The 19,642-nt window shown below is 42.6% G+C and overlaps 1 protein-coding gene across 1 annotated transcript in view; it reads left to right on the top strand.

Moving 5' to 3' along the window:
* Window positions 1-4,191: 4,191 nt before the first annotated feature.
* The window catches only part of rap1gap2a (RAP1 GTPase activating protein 2a), a 67,936-nt gene continuing 52,485 nt past the window's right edge, over window positions 4,192-19,642 (top strand). Inside the window, exons 1-2 of the mRNA XM_041939993.1 lie at window positions 4,192-4,547; window positions 8,238-8,273. Of these exons, the coding sequence (XP_041795927.1) occupies window positions 4,504-4,547; window positions 8,238-8,273 (80 nt within the window). The 5' untranslated portion in view covers window positions 4,192-4,503. The remainder of the gene's footprint in view (window positions 4,548-8,237; window positions 8,274-19,642) is intronic.

Genomic DNA, 19,642 nt, shown 5'->3' with positions numbered 1-19,642 from the left:
AACTGTTACAATCTGATAGAATGGTGCAGTTGTACGATATAATGCAATCACGGTGAAGAGCCCTCTCAGAAATTCTTCCTCGAAAACGTGTAAAACGTTTGCACCATTTGGTCCCCTCTGTCCTGTTGTTGTCAGAGACACGTCTGAACTCACTGCAGTCCCTCGACTCGCCCACAGACACAGCTCCGTTGTTGAGCTGCGACGATAAACCCTTAATGCTCAGTGATGCATAAAAAGCCACTGTAATCAACAGCAATGTAGCAAATGACAACGTGCAAACAATGTGGCGAGGTGAAAGAGCGAGAATTATCACCTGAATCTCCAGCTCCCTTTGTCTTTACGGAGATTTATAGCGAGTTTCAGCTCATCGTTTAGCTGTCTGGCCTCAGCACTTCACTGATTTGGTTCATATCACCACTCTCATAATGTCATTTTTGGTTGCAGCAGGCAGCTGTTTTTAGAAACAAAGCACTAAAAACTACCAGCTCAGCACCAAACAGCAGACAGATACAGTTAGCAAATAGCTGATGAACACGGTGGAGCATTTAGCAGCTAAAAAGCCAGACATTTTCCTCAGGGGGTTGATGGAGACCAAAAACAGAGTTAAAAGAAGTGTACCGGTCATTGCAGAAACACAACTCCAAATGGATGCTAATGTTGCCACATAGCTGCTGGATGTGTAAATTAACAACTGTGCCGACAGGTTCACTCTATCGACTTAAAAGGTGATGCAGTGTCAATGCTGTTTTCACAAAAACAACAACAACAGTTGTTGCAGGTTTAAAGTTCTGCACATGATGCAGGATCAAGGCATGGTATTATTCTGTAAGACTAAAGACACACAGGAAAAAGCCATTTACCTACTCTGACACACAGTTGTGACAGCTGACACTGATTAAGGACATTTTGAAATTACGCATGATACAGCGGCTCATTACACAAATTGCGCCCAGCTCTATCTACACAGGAACACCATGTTTCAATTAAATAAGCTACAAACAAACTGCACAATGCGGCCAGGACAAAGTGTGATGCATGCCGTCAGTGTGTGAGTTCACTCAGAGTGGAGAAAACCGAAACGTCATTCTCGCCGTTGTCACACAGGCATCAAGCTTTAGCCTGGAGTTTAACTGCTAAGAACAGCATTGTGAAGCAGCAATGCTAACAAATGCATGCTGCTTGACAGTTTCAGCAGAAAAGACACTGCAGTGACCTGCTGACATCATCCAACTGGTTGCTGGTGGTTCATAGCACCCGACCCACTTACCAACTTTTCAGTGGTAACAGAAAATGTGGTGGTGGTGGTGTGAATGCAAGCTTAACATGTTAGGATGATGTCAATGAGCTTTGCTGGAAACAGGGAGGAGACATGAGGACAAGAGTGCAGACTCTGCAAGCAACAAATGTTCTCACTTGATAAAGTTAACTGAGAAACTGAACCTGCTGCAGTATTACTGCTCAGAAGAACAGCAGCATCAGTAGGAAAAACGGCCTATGTTACATTTGTATACATCATATAATGTGGGCATCAGCAACCAGATCAAATGAAAAAAAGGATTGCGTACATGCATCATGAGGTACATTAAACAGGAAGAACATGATCCTCTGTTTGAAATGCAATGGTTAATCATCAAAGCCAGAACCAAAGAACTGAGTCGTACGCATTTACTGTATCTCTATACTGTAGCAACGTTGTTTATTCTGAGAAACGCGTACAGTCTGTGTATAGAGTATGTGCTGGACACACGGCAAGGTATGAAGAGGAAAATGATTTGACAGAAACAAAGCTGGGACATTTGGAACGATAATCAATAATGCAATCAGGGGTATTATTTTTTATTCATGACGTGTTTCTGTTTGATTGATATGGAGGCAACAAGGGTCCAGCATAGCAGAATAATGAAGATGGCAGAGTCAAATGAAAGCCATAATGCATTTGTCCAATTTTCTAGAGTGCTTTATGGACACTTAATTAAGAAAAGACTAAGGCAAGATAAGAAAAGTTCATCAAATTTAAGTGAGTAGTTAGTTTTAGAGCCTTTTTGCTGACAACACATGCTCACTGAGGCCAAACGATAAACAATTACGTGGTGAAAAGCATCGTGAGCTATTTCCACTTTGGGTACCATTGTTCTCCTGAAAACGAATGTGGCTCATAGCGGCATTTATTCAACAACTTGATTCAACACATGACCTAATAATAATCCATGCACGTGTATACAAACTCTACACCAAACATGCTTCTTTCTTTCCTTCTTCATTTCATTTTTCCTTTAGCAGTATGACTTTCATCAAACTTGCTCTTGAAGATACCTTTTCATTTCCACACGCCATCTCTAAACCACCAGAGGGAGATTGAGGTCTTTTTTAATGCAATGGCAGACTGACTCATCTGTGCGTGTGTGTGTGTGTGTGTGTGTGTGTGTGTGTGTGTGTGTGTGTGTGTGTGTGTGTGTGTGCGTGTGTGTGTGTGTGTGTGTCGGGGGGCACACACACCACATTGTGCCATTGTGACTGTTTTACTGCTTTTAATTAGTCAATCTCACCGTGATAGAGATAAGGACTGAGAGCACATCCTGTGCATTGATAATATTTCAGTGTGAAAGCTTTTCACCGTGATCATTATCAACAGGCTTCAGATGCCCTTTTTTGGATTTCCTACACTCAATGAGTAGTTTTTGAAGAGCCACTAAATCAAATCAGGGTTCTGCTCAATGTAGAAATGACATGAGAGTTTAGGTTTGATATGAAAATGAAACAAGCATTCGGACATTATTTCTAGCTTCTTACTCTGTGGTGTCAGGCCTGATGTTTTCCTTCAAACTAAGAATAATGTAATCCAACATAAACGCCTGGGAACTACATAACTGAGTGAGCGAATATTACCTTTGTCGGCAGTTCTGGACCCCGTACATGGGCATTCTCTGTGAGCCCCTCCCTGCATCCACAGCTATGAGAGGTGTTGAGCTCTTGGGTGATCATCACGCCATATTTTATGACAGTGTTGTATTTGATTCAAGGCTGGATTACAAGTCCGGCAAAGTGGGCAACTGCCCTGGGGGCCCCCAAAACACCAGGTTCACTGCATGTCAGTTGTTTCTGTCGATTTACTTGCAAATTTGTTTGGGAATTGGCAACACTAACATACATTTTCAGCTTACAGAGGTCATGCATACTTAGATAACTTTGCATCTCTGTGGCAGGACCTTGTTTGAAAAACTACTTTACTGTACTCCAATAATGGGTAGCATCATATTTTTGCCCCCAGCAGCCATGCAGCCATGATATTAATGCAACAAAGAGTCAGTATGATTTAAAACTTTTATGGTTTTTGCAGCATAAAGTATTCCACAAGTTTTCAAAAACCCCTTGAGTTCTTTCAGTATATATTCTGTGTAAACGTTAACTCTGAGAGTGAGACCTGTCAAATCTGGAGCGGGAGGAAGGGTGTCAGGAAGGACACTCCCTTTGGCCACAACATGGGAGGTTTCTATGTATACACTGCTGTCTGACTGCACTGCTGTTCGGCTCCTCCCGCTTCCTTTAATAGCCCAATGTTTCACTCTGTGTTGTTGCTGTCGAGCATCTGGCATAATTTCCATTCAACGACTCCTGCAGTGTTGTTTTAATAGATTTTCCTGACTCAGGACCTTCAAGCTACATAATCCATATCACACTGAGAGGTCAGGCTTTGAACCATTTGGCTGAAAAACATGACCTCAGTGTTATTTTCAGACGGCAGGTATCATGTGGTAGTGGGTGTGTTGTAATTCAAGTTTATTGTGCTGTGTTTTTGCATGTTGCTGTGTGAATGTGAACTGTGAGTGGCCACTGGTGATGCACATAGAAATCTGCAGACAACACTGCACAGGAAGTGACCACAATTCCTGGTGGTGGGCATGCTGGCAGACCACAGATGTTGAGGCTGGTCGTGATGATAAAGATAATTCATTTGAGTCCAAATGCTACTGTATATGCAGAGCAGCTCAGAGTGTGTGTATTGGAGACAAACAGAGGGGATCAGATTGGAGACTGTGGCCCCCCCCCTCCTCAGCTCGCTCCTCCCCCTGCTGAAATATGTGTATACTTCGGTGTACCTGCGTGTGTCAGTGTGTCAGATTGTGTGTGTATGTGTGTGTGTGTGTGCGTGTGTCTGACTGTGTGTTTAACAGCCTGTGAAGCCAAAGAGCACGCAGTGTTTCAGGAAAGTAGTTGACTGGTCAAGTGGCAAAGTGAAACACGACAGGCGGGAGGGTGGCAAAGAAGAAGAGAACAAGACAAAAGAAGGCAAAAAAGAGGGCAAACAGAGGCGAGAGAGAGGGAGAGAGAGAGAGAGAGAGAGAGAGAGAGAGAGAGAGAGAGAGAGAGACTGGGTCAGAGAGTCACAAAGTGCAAGTATACACAGTATAGAGAGAGACTGACAGCAGCAGAGCATACATTTCCCAGAGGAGAGAGCCTGAGAGCAAGAGACTGAGAGACTGCTGAGAAGTTCAGTCTAACAAAATGCTGAGGAGGAGGAGAAGCGTGTCGTTTGGTGGATTTGGATGGTATGTTGCCTTTTCATTGGATGTTATGTATGTATATATGTATGTCTGTATGTATGTTTTGAGCATTGTGCATGTTATTATTAGTAGTGTTCAGTAAGTTTAAACGATGCACAGTATGCTGCTGAGATGTGTGTGTGGTGCAGAAATGTCATCTTATTTCTAAAAAGGAAGGATGGGTGGAGGGCTGGGTGTGCTCCTCTGTGTCACACCTCTGACACTTTGTCCTGTGTTTGACAGCTTTGTATGTGTGTGTGTGTGTGTGTGTGGGTGTGCGTGTGTGTGTGTGTGTGTGTGTGTGCGTACAGTTTCACTCTGTGCTGTCTCCGTTCAGGGACAGATTACAATCAACAGGCTGCATTGTCTCTGCTTGCTGTCTCTTGTTGTTGTTGCTGCTGTCCTGTTGTGGGACTGTGGTCACAGCTCTTACCAGTCATGTTCTCCTGCTCTATTGGCCAAGAAGAGTTCCCATAATGCAGCGCTGAAGACGCTGCCAGGGAGCCCGTTTAGACACACTGGGATGCTGTGTTTTTGTGCTGGCTCCCCTGCTGGTTGTCTTTCTGACACTGAAGCGCTGCTTCAGTGCACTTAACCTTCCCAGCTGAGCTTAGGCAGCACATCCAGCCAGACAGGCTGAAATAACCTGAAACAGACAGAGCTAAGGGGCAGCACATCACATCTAACAGGGTTGATTAGCCATTATTGTGTATAATAGTGCTAAAAATAAAACAAAGCAATCCAGATATTTTTCAGAAGCACAGATGAGTTCCTGAAGAGACACTTATTTAGTTGTGCCATGTGAAAATAGCTTCATAGTGTTTTCTACGGCTCTTAAGGAGATTTCAGCATGAGAAAAAATAACCCTGAGTTGCATTATGGGAACTGTAGAACCAAGCGTTGTTGGGGCTTTACTCATACGAAGGCTCTGCTGCCGTTCTTTGTTAAATCTGCCTCTTGTGAGTCCCCCACCATAATGGAAGTGCAATATGAAAACCCTGGACAGATCAGCAACAGCTCAGCTCAGCCCAGCAGCACATTGCAATATTGTGTGATTGCAGACAAAAACTTCGACCACGCACAGCAGAAGTGAAAAGAGGTTATGATATTAATTCCTCTACAAATTAAAGAACGCCTCATCGAAAATAAACACTGCCACTGCAGGAACTTCTAAATGCCTTTTTTTGTACCAGACGATAAAATCTTCTGAGAAAAAAACAAAATGTGCCAACAGGGTTTGTCTCCAAAACAAATGACCTTTTTTTATTTCAAGAGTTACCAAGAACTCTCATGAAGCAGCATTCAAAATGTGGAATTATCTCAACCCATTTCTTCAATTTTAGCTTGTTAAAATGTCTTGAAGGCTGTACTTGAGATGAAAAGACTTGTTTATCTGTATTCTTCCTGCTGTGTATCAGGTCTGCAGGCAAAGACAGGCAAGCAGACTGAGTGGAAGAACACTGTGCAGGTGCACCCTTAACCATAGCACGCTGTTATCCCACTAACACTTGCTGTCATCTGGACCACAAACAATATGGGGCCGCTCTACTTTAAATTTTCTCAGAATCAAATTTCAAAATGTGAGGTGCAATAAGCACCACAGCTGGGTGGATGTGTATGGCTGTAGGCATTAAGTCTTGTTGGAAAATGTAGCACTTTTCATCTGAAGCTTTAAATTATCAGCCTCTCCTCTTTGTTTCTCTTTCTGGACATATGGATGCATGGATGGCTATTTCAGATGGAGAGCTATCTGAGCACCTGTTTAAAGATACATGAATGAATGCAGTACCAAATGTCGAGCTGGCTTTGAGCAGACAGGCCATTTGCAAAAAATGTTTAGCAAATCATTAATCAGTCATGTGTGATGCATTTTGTATCGTAAAAGAAAGGTTGCTATTGTATATCTGCAGTGCTGTTAAAATTTGGCATTTAATCCTTTCCCATCTGGACACACAGTTTTGTCCCCATAACATGATTAACTTGCACACAGGCGGTCAATTGTAGCGTTCCCTTCATCTGTAAGATGTGGGACGAAAAAAGCGTTTGCATGGTAGTGTGACTTGTTTGATGATTCAGGCATAAGGTGGGTGGTGCATCTTCTCAACTCCTGTGAGAGCGCAGACTACAGCTCCATTACAATATGAAAGAGGGGAGCGTTTGTCGTCGTGCTAGATCAGATACCACTGGGACAACAAGGTGTTGCTGCAGCAAATGAAATGTGATATAAGGGAGCTTTTGTGTTTATTTTATTTTACTGTATTTCTATTCATCTTAAGCAATGCATTATGCAGACCTTGTCCCAGCTGCATTCACTTCTTCACTAGCTGAAGTCCTATTATCTTGGCTTTTTAAATATGCAGTTAGTAAGAAATAACAGATTCTCTGTGTTCTCTGTGCTCGGTGCTGTTTGCCTCTGTTGATGCTGCTGCGATGCCCACTCATTCAAAAAGCCTGGAAAAAATTCCAATGACATTTAAAACATCCACGCTGAATGATGGTGCAGTAAAAATAGTGTGCACCGTGTGCTTACACACTGTGTTTGTACGCGCGCGCGTGTCTGTGTGAGTGTGTGTCTGCTACGAGGGCGTGTTTGTGCATGAAATAGATTCGGCACCATTCTGCACGGTTCAGTCTCTAAATTAATGGGATCAAAGAATTAATGTCTCATAATATCTTCCATAGAGATGCCAGTGAGAGTGCTGTAAAACAAGCGTGCACACACACACACACACATACACACACTCACACAGGAGGTTAAACCCTCAATATATCTGTTTATACAGCTTCCCTCAAGCAAAATGTGCCCCACAGATCCTCCTCTATTATTAGAAGTAAAGAGCAACTGAACTGAGAAGATTTGAACATTAAGTCTTATGATTTGACTTCATGTTTTTAGTATGAACAGTATGTAGTGAGGCATGAATAGGTCCCTTATAAACACTGAGACCTCTCATAACCGGTCTGAGCAGCTTGTAGAGATTTAACCTTGTTACATCAAGTCAGCTGTCATAAAGCGTGCTCTGCGCTCTGCCTGTGACTTTACGCCGACACTGATTTGCACTGTGCACACGAACTGTCCTCTGCAGTTTGTAGGCTCTACCTGCTCTGCATGAGTTAAAGATCATTCGTACAAATTAGCACATTTCTTTTCGGCCCTCATGCACCAAGTACCAAATGTGTATTAAAAAAAAACATTTAACACAGCTAAGAAATGTTTGTATCTTATTCATGCAGGTTTGTGGATGCTGCACTGAACATGTGTAGCAGACATATTGAGTGTTTCAGCTCGTAGTATGTAAAGGCTTCACTTCAAAGGAGCCCCCCCCCCCCCCCCCCCTCTCCACAGTGAAGTGAATGCCAGTAGGACAGGAGAAGCAATCACACATTAATGACCATTCTTTTAAACGCCTGAATACCCCGGGGACCCGCTGGACCATGCTGTGATGAAGTCATGCATCTCACTCCTCACCATCTTGATTTGCATGTCTTCCGGTGCTCCTTATCGCTCTAAAATAAAAGAGCACTTACAGCAGAGAATTTAACTGCTTTTTAGCAATTTGAATCAAAGACTTGATCAATAATACTCTCTCTCTCTCTCTCTCTGTCTTTTTGTCTGTGTGTGTGTGTGTGTGTGTGTGTGTGTGTGTATGTGTGTGTGTGTGTGTGTGTGTGCCTTCCTCTCCTGCTTCTTCCCAGGATTGACAAGTCCACTTTGTCTGCTCTGAAGGCCCGGTAAGTTCATTAAATCCTTGTCTCGGGCATCTTCTTGCCTCAAATCTGTGTCAATGTCTAGTTAATATTCCAATCCCAGTTAGTCGGTTAATTTGTGTAAATGTGTTTGTGGAGACATTCCTGGAAAACATTGAAGCGTAACTGCTCATGAATGAGGACCGAGACTAGCCATGTCGTAAGTAACTATTAAAAGCCGCTTTCAACCTGGACCCTACTTCCTCCTATGTCCCCTCACACTGATTGATTCTCACTAAAACCCCGACAATCGATTCACTGAAGAGCGATGGACATTATACCTGAGCAGCACAGAATAAAACACACACTCGCACTCACGCTGCACTCAAAGCAAGTCTTTTTCTACTCAAGTACCTAAATTCATCACTTTTCTCTGCAGTTTGACGTTCACTACTGCCTCATCAATTCCTTGTTTGCTCTTAACCTGCCATCTCTCTCATGCTCGGGTCGGTTGTAGACCTTAAAAACTGCGGCTGTATCGTGGCTCCTGGGTGTGAATGTGACTTACTCTATGAAAATGAAGCAGCAGGACTGTAATTTAGTTCCATGACCCCCTCCTTTTTTTCCAAATGCTAAATGCTAAATACTTTGCACCAAATTCAGGCTGACAGGAAGATCTGCAGACACTACTCAGGGCTCAAAAGCTGCTCATTCTCCTCTGTATTTTTGAAAAACAAACAACAAAGCTTATGTTTCTTAATTTATATTTTAGTCTTAAGCTCATTGACAGCCTTATCTTAGTCTTAATTTTCAATCAATTAAAGTAGATGTAATGTTTAGGGTTATTGCAGTAATAATACAGATATTTACTTAGTATGTTCACGTTATCATAAATGCATGTAAATAAATAGCATTCAGGGTTTTTCTGTCTGGTTGCAGAACTCTCAGAACTCCAGATTTGATTGCGTCCTCTCCACTTCTGAAACAGAAAATGAAGCCTGTGTTCTTATCATATGTTCTGGGTTGCTAACTGTCTGCTTTGTCAGGGCGTTCAATGCTTCAGTCTGCAGGACAGGCAGTGAACAGCGGTGCATCCTTTCAGGCTGCCTGCAGCCCTGTCAGATCTCACATCTCACTGATTCATTGTAAGATGGCGCGGTCACAGTGAGTAAACATGTTCGGCATTAGCAGTACTTCTGCTTTTGCCCTTGATCAACACACTGGCTTCAGGGGTGGAGTTGGGCTGTGGCCATTGGAATGTGGCTAAAAAGCGCTCCAAAACACCAAGGACGGGTCAACTGCAGAGGACTTATTGTCCCACAGGGACTGACAAAGTATAACTCAACTTAATGAAATGATAAGTCTTGTATACTGGGTTATGCACAGTTTCTTTAGCATACGACCTTTCATTGCCCCAGCATACAGCCTCGTGTTGATCCACCTCTTGCTTTGTTGATTCATTGGACAGATGCCCCTGTTCACTCTCACTTTGGTTATGTGTGTTTTGGAAACAAGGACTGATGATGCTCAACAAATTATTATGACTTTTCTTTATATTTCAGAGCAGAAAGGAGAAGTTAACAGCTCATGTTTTGACAGATGTCGATTTTATTTTGAAAATCACCTTGTGTAATGGTCGTTTGAGCCATACGTAACAGCTGCTTGCTCAGATGAATTCTGGATTGGGCCGGGCAGCGAATGTGATTATCGTCTGCTCGGTTTGTGTACCTGCTTCATGCGATGCTCTTTCAGGATATTGTGTGTGAGGAGCTTCTCTTTGTTGAAACAAACCACCGGCAAGCTCTGTTAATGGAGGTTGCCGTAGTGATGGCAGGTGAAGGGCTTCTGTGCGTGCGTGTTTGTCTCCATCTGTATCTACACCCCAAACCCCACTCCCCAGAGCTCACTCCGCTGTGTGTCTCACTCACTTTTGACTCAATTACACTCAGTCCCTGAGCAGCTTCGAGCCTTCTCTGTTGCCTCTTGTCTTCATGTCTCACCTGCTGGCGCCACCTGTTGAAACACTGCACTTCACTGTCTCTCTTGATGTTGAGACCGTTCTGTCTCTAGTTGAGTCATAGAAAAAAAATGAAAAAAAAAAAAATGACAGTGCAGTAGGAGATAATTTTAATTTTCCAGAAATTAGTATATCATGAAACAAGTATGAGTAAGGCAGGTTGAGTCACTTGAATCACAAAGAATGAGATTTGACCTTACAAAATGCCAGAAAACATATTGCACGGGTAGGTATCTTCATTTGTTTTAAAATTAGTCCAAATGACATGATAACAAAGCCGCCTTTTGCACTGCAGAGTAGATAAATATAGTTAAATCAGATTAAACTAATGAACTGAGCCCCAAGCTGGTAGCAGCTAAATACATTTTTAGTTTTTACTCTTTTGAAATGAAGTGACTGTGTTTGATTTCTACAGCACAAGACTAACAATGCATGAAGTTGAAGTATGAGTTTCATGCGGACATGAATAAGATGCAGGATTAAAATGCTGGACTCAGCAGATCTGTTGTCACCTTGTTCCAGACATGCAGAAAAAAATCGGGTTAGTCTGAGTCATGTAAAATAGGACTTGTCTGTTAGCTATGGCGTTCTCAGGCGAACCATTAGATGCACACACACACACACACACACACACACACACACACACATCCAATGCCTCGCTCCCTCCCTGGCCAGGTGTCATTAGACCGTCTGCTCTGGAGTGGCTCTGAATATAAATGAGTGAGTCGTGACTCTGCCTAGACGCTGAATAACACCGACTTATGTGTGCAGGCGTGCGTGTGTGTCTGATCCAGGTGTTAGATATAGAACACTTTGCAGGATGGAAAGGATTAATATGTGTCACCCCCAGTTTATGATTGCTCCCAATTAGAATCCAGTGCAAAGGGGAGGATGGACAGATGGAGAAGGAGTTGATCATCCTTGTTGTGGAATAAGATAAGATAAGATAAGAAACTTTATTAATCCCACGCCAGGGAAATTAAATTGTTGCATGCAGCAAGCAATAAAAGACATAGGAAGACCAAAAAAATAAATCACGTGCTGACAGGAGTTTTCTTTTGTTTTGAACATGATGAAATGATACCATTTTGAGTCATAGCAAAGCAGCATAATGGGCCGAAAAAAGGCTGAGAAAGTCTGGATTTATATCATAACATGAGAAGAAAGAAAAAATGGGCTTGGAGGAGGGCAGAACAGGATGACAATTTCATCTCTCCTTTCATTCCATTTCATCACTGACTCTATTTGTTTCACTCTGACCCCAGCTGCATAGCTGGTTGTCGGTCTGCTAAACTCCTGCAATGAGATTGTGCAAGGAATATATAGGAGAATAAAGACACAACATAAGAGGAGAGACAAAAAGAGAAAGGTGAAAAAGGGAAGTGGAGGGCCAAAAAAATGAGATGGAGCAGGTGTGAGCATTTTGTTTTGTTGCCCTCTCCATTTTCTGTCCTGCCTGCCCTCAGCTCACAGTGTGCTTTTTATTCCTCCCTCACTCCAACTTTCTCTTCTATGTCCTCTGTCATTAATCCCCAGTGCTTCACAAAGCAGGAGGGATGCATGGCTGACCCAACAGGTGCTCTTTAGTGGTGCAGGTGAAGGTACAAAAAAAACAAGACCCGGGGAGTGCAGAGATGGCCGAAAAATAGATTAATCTTATTATATCACCAGAAGAGTGCCTTGATTTTTATTGTCTGCACCATTTAGTATCAAGCAAGCCTGCCGGCTTCTTATTTTTTATTAATCCCCAGTGCTCCTCTGCCTCCCCTCTGCTCATGGTTACTACAAAGAGATCTCGCCACCTTCACCGTGCACGCGGCACCTCATTAATAACTGCATAATCAAACCTGTGTGTGTGTGTGTGTGTGTGTGTTTGTGAGCAAACACACGCATCTGTTTGTGGGTTTTGTCTTGAAGTGGTGGTGAGGGTGAATGAATATTTTAAGTGGACAAACAGGGATAATAGAGGAGAGAGAGGATGAAGCAGAGGGAGAGAGACAGAGAGAGGGGGGAGAGCTTGAACGTGATCAGCTTCTTAATAGTGTGACCATGCCCCGCAAACTGTGGTGAGTAACTGCTGTCTGTCTTCTGTGTATTTTTACACCGTCTGCCCAGTTGGAATTACATGTTTACAATAAATCTCTTATCTTCTGCTCAAAGATTATCTGATTTTGCATATGCAAATATTTACAGATGACCTCTAAAAACCGTTGACCATTGATGGTCAAACTAATAATTACTCTGTCGTTATTAAAGAAGTGTTGTGCTTTGATCGCTATTAATACATTAACATGCATTTCGGAGAGAAGACTGCAGCATTTTGCAGCAAAACATGTTATAAGACAAAGAATGTCTTTACTGACATTTAGCCGTTTTAAATCTTTATTGGATTCATCTGTTCCAGTACACACTTTAACAAAATGATAAGACTGTATTTATTTACATGAGAATTTGAGTGGCTAAATATAGAACTGCTTTTACTCCTTTAAGATGTAATACTAGTAGAAGATCCATCTTTCCCACTTTATTTAGAGTTCAGGGAGTTCTTGAGTTGTTTTGTCTCAGTGTTTGACATTTGATTTGTCTTATGTTTTACTGACCTTTATGTGGACCCATGGACGAATAAGTAGTACAGAGGAGAGGAGATGAACTGAACTTAGTGAGTACAGTACAGGAGAGCCAAACTGAACAGACTGGAGCAGAGCAGTATTATAAGACAGTGTGCTGGAAAACAGTGCCGCTGTGTGTTATATGCATTTCCTCCGGATATTTGATGGCTCCAGCCTTAAGCTTGTCAGTCAGAGCTGTTCATCACAGCCGCGTGTACAGATTTGCTCTGTTCCGTGTGAGGTGGCTACATGAAATGACCTGATTGGCATCAGTCTGAAGGATGAATCAGCCTGCCTCTATTAGATATGACACCTGTGTGGCTGTTTATTTTATTATTTTTTTCTTGTAAGAGCTGCCTCGTGTCCTTATGTCTCGTATCATGTATGTGCTGCCAGAGGGCGTTTAGGTAGATTTCCACAGTGTAAATACCAAACAAGAAACTCCTGGAATATTTGTTGCTCCGGCTCATCCACAGATTGTTTAAAGATCTGGATTTTCAACTGGCCAACTGTCTGCCCGCCTCCTGTACCCTGCTTTTGTTAGCATGCATGTGTGTGTGCGAGAGAGTGTCTGCAGCCAGCTGCTGCTAATTAGATGTCGACATATATTATTTCCATCATCCTCTGCCCCTTCTCTCTTGTCTTCCCTTCCTCGTGAAAGCAATCACACCATTATCTTCCCTCTTTATCATAGTTTTCTTCCATCTGTTTTTTTGACATGCTACTAGTCCTACACACTAGCAGCTCGAAACATGAAAAACCATTTTAGTGGTTTTCTATGGGGAATGAATGAAAAATTATGAAACATGACAAACATATCAATAACTGACTTTAAGACTGGAACTCAGTGAACAGCCTCCCCGTACGTCACGCACTCGGAAGTGGTGGCGATAGCATCACCATATGGTGAGAAATCCGCGCAAACGCAAGGCGTACTGTGTTCGCTACTCTGAGGTGTTATAGTGAAAAAACGCAAAATTGCTTGATATAAATTCTATATTTACATATTTCTTTCAGCTGATGCAGCTTTCTTGCAGCAGCAGCAGATGAAAGCCGCAGCGGCTGCCAGCTTCTATGGTTGCAGGCAAGCTGCAAGAGCTTTCAGCGGCCTCGACATCTTTTTTCAGGACTGCGTCGGCGTCCATAGTCTTCTATTTAACTTTATTCCCTTTTGGACATATGAGAGAAGGGATGAATTATATTTTTGTCCACCTGAGCTGGGTTGCTATGTGGATTGACGGGGAAGATGATTGACATGAATGAGGCTGAGATTAAGAACCCTGGAGAAGAAGAAGCCATTTTTAAAAGGAGTAGAGGAGCGGGATAAGAGGAGGGGCCTTTTTCTTAAAAAAAGTCCCCTCCTCTTATCGTTGTCTGGCCTAGTATTTTGGGGCCAGGTGTAAATGTTATCTGTCTACCAGCATCATGGAAAAGAGCAAATGGGCTGCTGCTATTTCTGGAGCCTGGCATTTACTCTATCTCCTGGTGCACCTTCTATATTGCAGGGAACGATAGTGAGTTGTGGCCACAGAACAAACATGAGACAAAATGTCTGCTGGTATCATATTTACTTTAGGCGATGGCTTAAGGCTTTGCTCTATAGTGTGGAGAGAAGAGGCAGTGATTACTCACAGGGAGCCTGCATACGGCCTTAATGAGCTGTCAGCTTTATTGTGTTTTGCTTATTGGACGCAGTTGTTGATGTAGTGTACACAGTTACAGTCTGTTACCTAGTGTGATATAAGCCTGGAGGCATTAGCAGGGGGAAAGCAGAGGAGCAGCAGTGGAGACAGAAACTCAGTCAGCTTTTATCTGAAACACAACTGGCCGGGGTGAATATGATGCTCAGCTGGCGATAATGTGGGAACCAAACACTTGCACACATGCACATGCAAAGCGACAGTACCTAAAGGTAGGAATGAGTCACTCCTCGCAGCACAGTCTCAGTTCATTTTTTTGAACGATATAAGATCAGGCCCTGTTTGTGTGTGAGTTTGTTTCCCTCTGCCTGTGGGTGGCTGTGCGAGTTTGTTTGTGAGAAAAGGACAGAGAAACCAAGACCGCAAGGTTGCGGAGACACTTGTAGCACTGCAATGTGGGAAGTGGTGGAACTCCACCCATCCTCAAGAGCTCCGGGGAGGATGTTGAACTTCCTCACGCTTTCTCACACCTCCAGTTCCAGTTGCAGAATATTAATTTAACTCACAACAGCATTCTTAACACTTGTCCCCTGTTTTAAAATCAAATGGAAAATTATGCTAAACCTCATGGATGGTCATGGGTCTACTTTCATGCACTCTTCTATCAGTCCATGGGCGGACAAGTATAGCCCACACATTTTCACCTATTCCTCCTGTGTCCACAAGAGGGAGCTGCCTGCATGTGTTTGTCTCGAAGTGCCGCTCATTAACGAAGGTAGCTGAAGTGAAGGAAAACGATCACTAGAGTGAGCAATTTCTCCATTTTCATGTGTGCTGAATCTGTGGCAAGCTCTGACCCGCCTGTTCACATGTCCACCTGTTGAAGCTGTCATTGGGAGTAGCTCTTCATGACTCATTGTGCGATCAATTTACACTCCATTCTTTATTATCTACAATTTCAATCAAAACGGTCTAGTTGATACATTGAGACGATTTCAGGACAATCAGAAGTATTTTTCATATATGGCGTCATGTCTTATTTTAACTCTGCCTGTGTCTTGACCATTCATGAATTTATTCTATTACAAATAAACAAGGTAGAGAAACACAGTTCTGCACATACAGCAGTTCTCCGTCTAAATCTCACCTGACACACTCTCCCTTAAACCCAGCAGGCTTTTGTCTATAGGTTGCCACTGCAAGACAAGTGCACCTTGTTTTTTCAGCCATAGTGTATGTAGCAGCCTATAGGGAGCCAAGGCTGTTACCATGGCAGCAAGAACTGATGATCATAAGAGATGGTCCAGTATGGTTCATTGCCATGGTGATAGGCCTTAGTTGTCTCGCCACGCAGCCAAACTTAATTGCCAGTGGATCAAACATGTGTGTTTGATGTGTTGATTGAAACAGTGCGTCTCCCTCTGTGGATCCAAGCATTGTGTCTGTGTGTGTGTGTGTGTGTGTGTGTATCTGTGTGTGTGTCTGTGAATAATATGCATAGGGGACAGCATAACATGACTGGTAACATTTACAGTACTTTGTTCCCCGTGTTATGACCCAGATCTCTGCGCTGTCTGTCTGTGGGGAAGTTTCATTTGATACATGCCCTTGCATTCTTTTACTCAAAGGACTTAATAAGATGATGATTGAGGTTCATAGATATAAGGAAGAGTGACTACTTTATTAAAAGATGATCAGGTGGCTGTTGCTGGCTCACGCCATGCAGGGACAGGAGCCTCTGCCCAGAAAGAAGGTTAAATCTGATGTAATTATTGAGGGGTGGAGGCTGAATATTGTGCTGTATTCAGGGGAGTGCTAAAGGATAAGAGATGATTTTAATGAAAGGAGATCAATTACGAATTATTTAAGAAACCTACTGACCTGCAGTGAATACAATATGCATCGAGTGACTTTTGAGAAAACATGCTACTTTTATTATTGCTTTTTGTATTTTACATTTGATTTTCTTAAATGAGTGCTTGGCCATGTTTATCTGCTGTCTTGCGCAAAGTTACGTAAGAATCAGTTACATATCAGAGACAAGACTAGAGATGGAAGCAGGATGTTTTCAGCTCATTTCAGCATAAAGACTGTAAGCAAGGTGAACTCCTTAAAAAGGGGAGCATACTGCTATGATGTAGTTTATCTTGTGCTAACTACTCATTGGCCACGTGGGGGCAGCAGAAACAAGAAGCACACCACTGCAATATCATGACTTTTCGAGTTGATATAGTGAACTTGTTGCCAAACAGGTGCTTATTTACACATTGAGCAGATATAGAGGAACATTAGTATTCATTTGGAGGTGTGTTTCTGGCCACCTGATGATTTAAGTCCAATATTAACTATTCCTTTAGGTGTGTTGTGTTGTAGTCCAAAGCAGAATTTGTCTCTTTAGCAGCTAAATGCTCCACCATGTCTGTTTGGGGCTGAGCTGGTAGTGGACAGTTTTTTTCTATTCTTTTTTCAGAGCTTTTTGCTGTAAACATCTGTTTATCTGTGCATCTTTAAAGTACACAATGGGAGCAGTGAGAGCGACAACAACAAAGTTGTGGGTTGCAAAACTACAACAATGAGATAAAAGAAGCTATAAAGCTCTGTGGAGCTGAGGGAACCTGATGAGTCAGGTGATATTATCTGTGGGTCACTATATGCAACATCTTTCTCACATTTACTGTACATGTAGGCATTTGATGCATTGTTAATCTAAATGTTAATTTAAGCAGCTTTAGTAACACTAGATCTGCTCAAGACATTTAAAATATTGGGAGTTGTTCCTTCATCAAGATATCTGGGACACGTTTCTCTACTACGTGCACAGAGATGAAACTGCTAACCATCTTTTCTTAGACAAGAAAACAAACAAGCCAGTTTCCCAAAGCATGTCACATTGTCTTTAATCTGGTATATACCACTACATATTCAATGTTCTCCCATTTTACCTGTTTGAGCTGCATATAGCTGTTTGTTGCTATATGTTATTTGGAGTAATTTTGTAGCTTTAACCTTTATTTTCCTCTTTGGCCTCGCAAAATCTGACAGCAGAAACTAGCCTGGGGGCTAACTGCTTTATTTATAGCTTGCCTGTTGATCAGTGTCCATGTCCCTGACACGAAACTAAACTACAGAAAGCATCATCTCTGCTTTTCTCTCTCTGGTCTCTCAATCTCTAAAATATGTATTGCCACTGGTGTCCCTGTGTGTATGCTCTGCTTGTTAAGTGAGAGTCTTGTTACTCTAAAGTCCCCCAGACAACCAGCTGCTGCTTTGCTCTTGACAAATATTTACTTCTTGCCTTGTGCCTGATGCTGCACACACACTCACACACACTCACACACACACACAGAGTGGCTGATAAGCGCACCATCTGGCCTGAGTGCTGGCTGTTAAGGGCTCATAAAACAGACCCTCACCTATTTAGAGGCAGAGAGCTCCCTGAGCGGCAAGCTGTTGAGAACGAGTAAACAGCGTGGCCGCGTCCGCTTCTGCATACACACATGCACAGTGGCACGTACACCCACCCGCACGTGCATCCACGTCCACGGGCGACGTAGGAGGGGAGACGGATAGGAGGCGAGAGGATCAGAGACGTACCTGTTCCTTTTCTGTGAATGTCGTCATCTCTACCACCCTCACTGACTGTCTTTGAGAATAAAGATACAAAGAGATTGATTCTGGGAACCTGCAAACTGACCCTACAGCTACATATGCGTCAGTACTGCACTGCACATCTGACAACTATGTGTAACTTCATTATTCACCCCAGTACAGAGGTTAAAAGTAGCGTCATTATTTCTCCTGGGTTGATTGCTACACTGTTCACATCAAGCCTGTATTGCTTAATATATTATTTATAGGTCTTACATCAAAAATTATAAATAATAAAGTCTGGTAATATTCTCTCAGTGTCAGTAAATCCCATAGATATACCAAAATTAACAATGACTTGATCCCACAAGCATGTGTGTCCAAATCCTGATACGTCTTCTTCCTCTGTGCCATAAAGCATTAAAGACACCGTTTAGCCACACAGTTGCACTGGGTGACAGTTCCTTAATTACTGTGAACACACATGCTGCAGTTTATTTTGACTCAGTTCCACATACAACATCCTGCTGCCCCAAATACTCACTAGCACATCAAATATGTATTAATCCACCGCTGAAAATAGTCCCCAACAAATTGTTTACTTCTGAGCAACATTTGGCTATGGCACCCAGGTGATTTCGTAAATAAAGATTAGCACATTGCTAAATGTTATACAGAATAACACCTGGGTTATCATGTAGATAAACAAAGAATTGCATGAAATCCAAGTTTTTAATCTTATTATTCAGATTTGTGAGCATCCATCCAGCAAGAGAAGGGGAACTTTTCTATTTTTCATCTAAACTAACTAAGACTCGAATTGAAAAATGATTTATTCAGATAATTCAAATGCAATCTGACATTTAGAAGGCATTTCGTCCTTTCAATTAATATATCTTTATTGGGGGAAATAATAATAACACCCAATGATATGTGTGTGTTTCACTTGGAAGCTGATTTTTTTTTTTTACTGTAGCTTGATACAGCTGACCTTGGTGTGTGTTATGTACATCTCTTCTCCGTCTTGTGGAGCTCTGTTGTGTCTCTGGGAGTCTTTGCCAAAACTAACTAGGTCTGGCAGTGTTGCTGTTGGAAACCAACTTAAGAGGATGTTGTAAGTTATGCTCTGTGATTGCTGCTGTTCCTGTTTTGTACACAAACACTTGACATAAGCTAGCGGCAAATTACAGCCTGTCTCCTCCTTAGCATCTGAAAGAAATCGGGGTGTTGCTGCGGAGAGTGCAGAAAATGAGAAAGAGAATGAGGGACGGAGGGGTGGGGAGGGAGACTTTGCATGGTTCAGAGGAGAGACAGAAGGATCAGGGTGATAGAAGAGAGCAAGGAGAAAATAATAGACCAGGGGAGACAGATCCTTTGCTGAGATTGGACAAACAAAAAGGAGAAGGAGAACGTCAGACCGGCCTTCCTTCCTCTCACTGCAGTCTACCCCGCACAGCAGAGATGCTCTTAACACCTAAAAAGAGAGAAGAGGGTCAAGATGGGGAGAAAAAAGATGAAGGGAATGGGTTCAAGGGCTGGAGGAGTGGGATTCTCTCTTGT

This window comes from Chelmon rostratus, chromosome 7 (genome assembly GCF_017976325.1).
Source record: "Chelmon rostratus isolate fCheRos1 chromosome 7, fCheRos1.pri, whole genome shotgun sequence".
Taxonomy (NCBI): Eukaryota; Metazoa; Chordata; class Actinopteri; order Chaetodontiformes; family Chaetodontidae; genus Chelmon; species Chelmon rostratus.
Note: the sequence above shows the minus strand (reverse complement) of the source record. Positions and strands in the feature narration are given on the sequence as shown.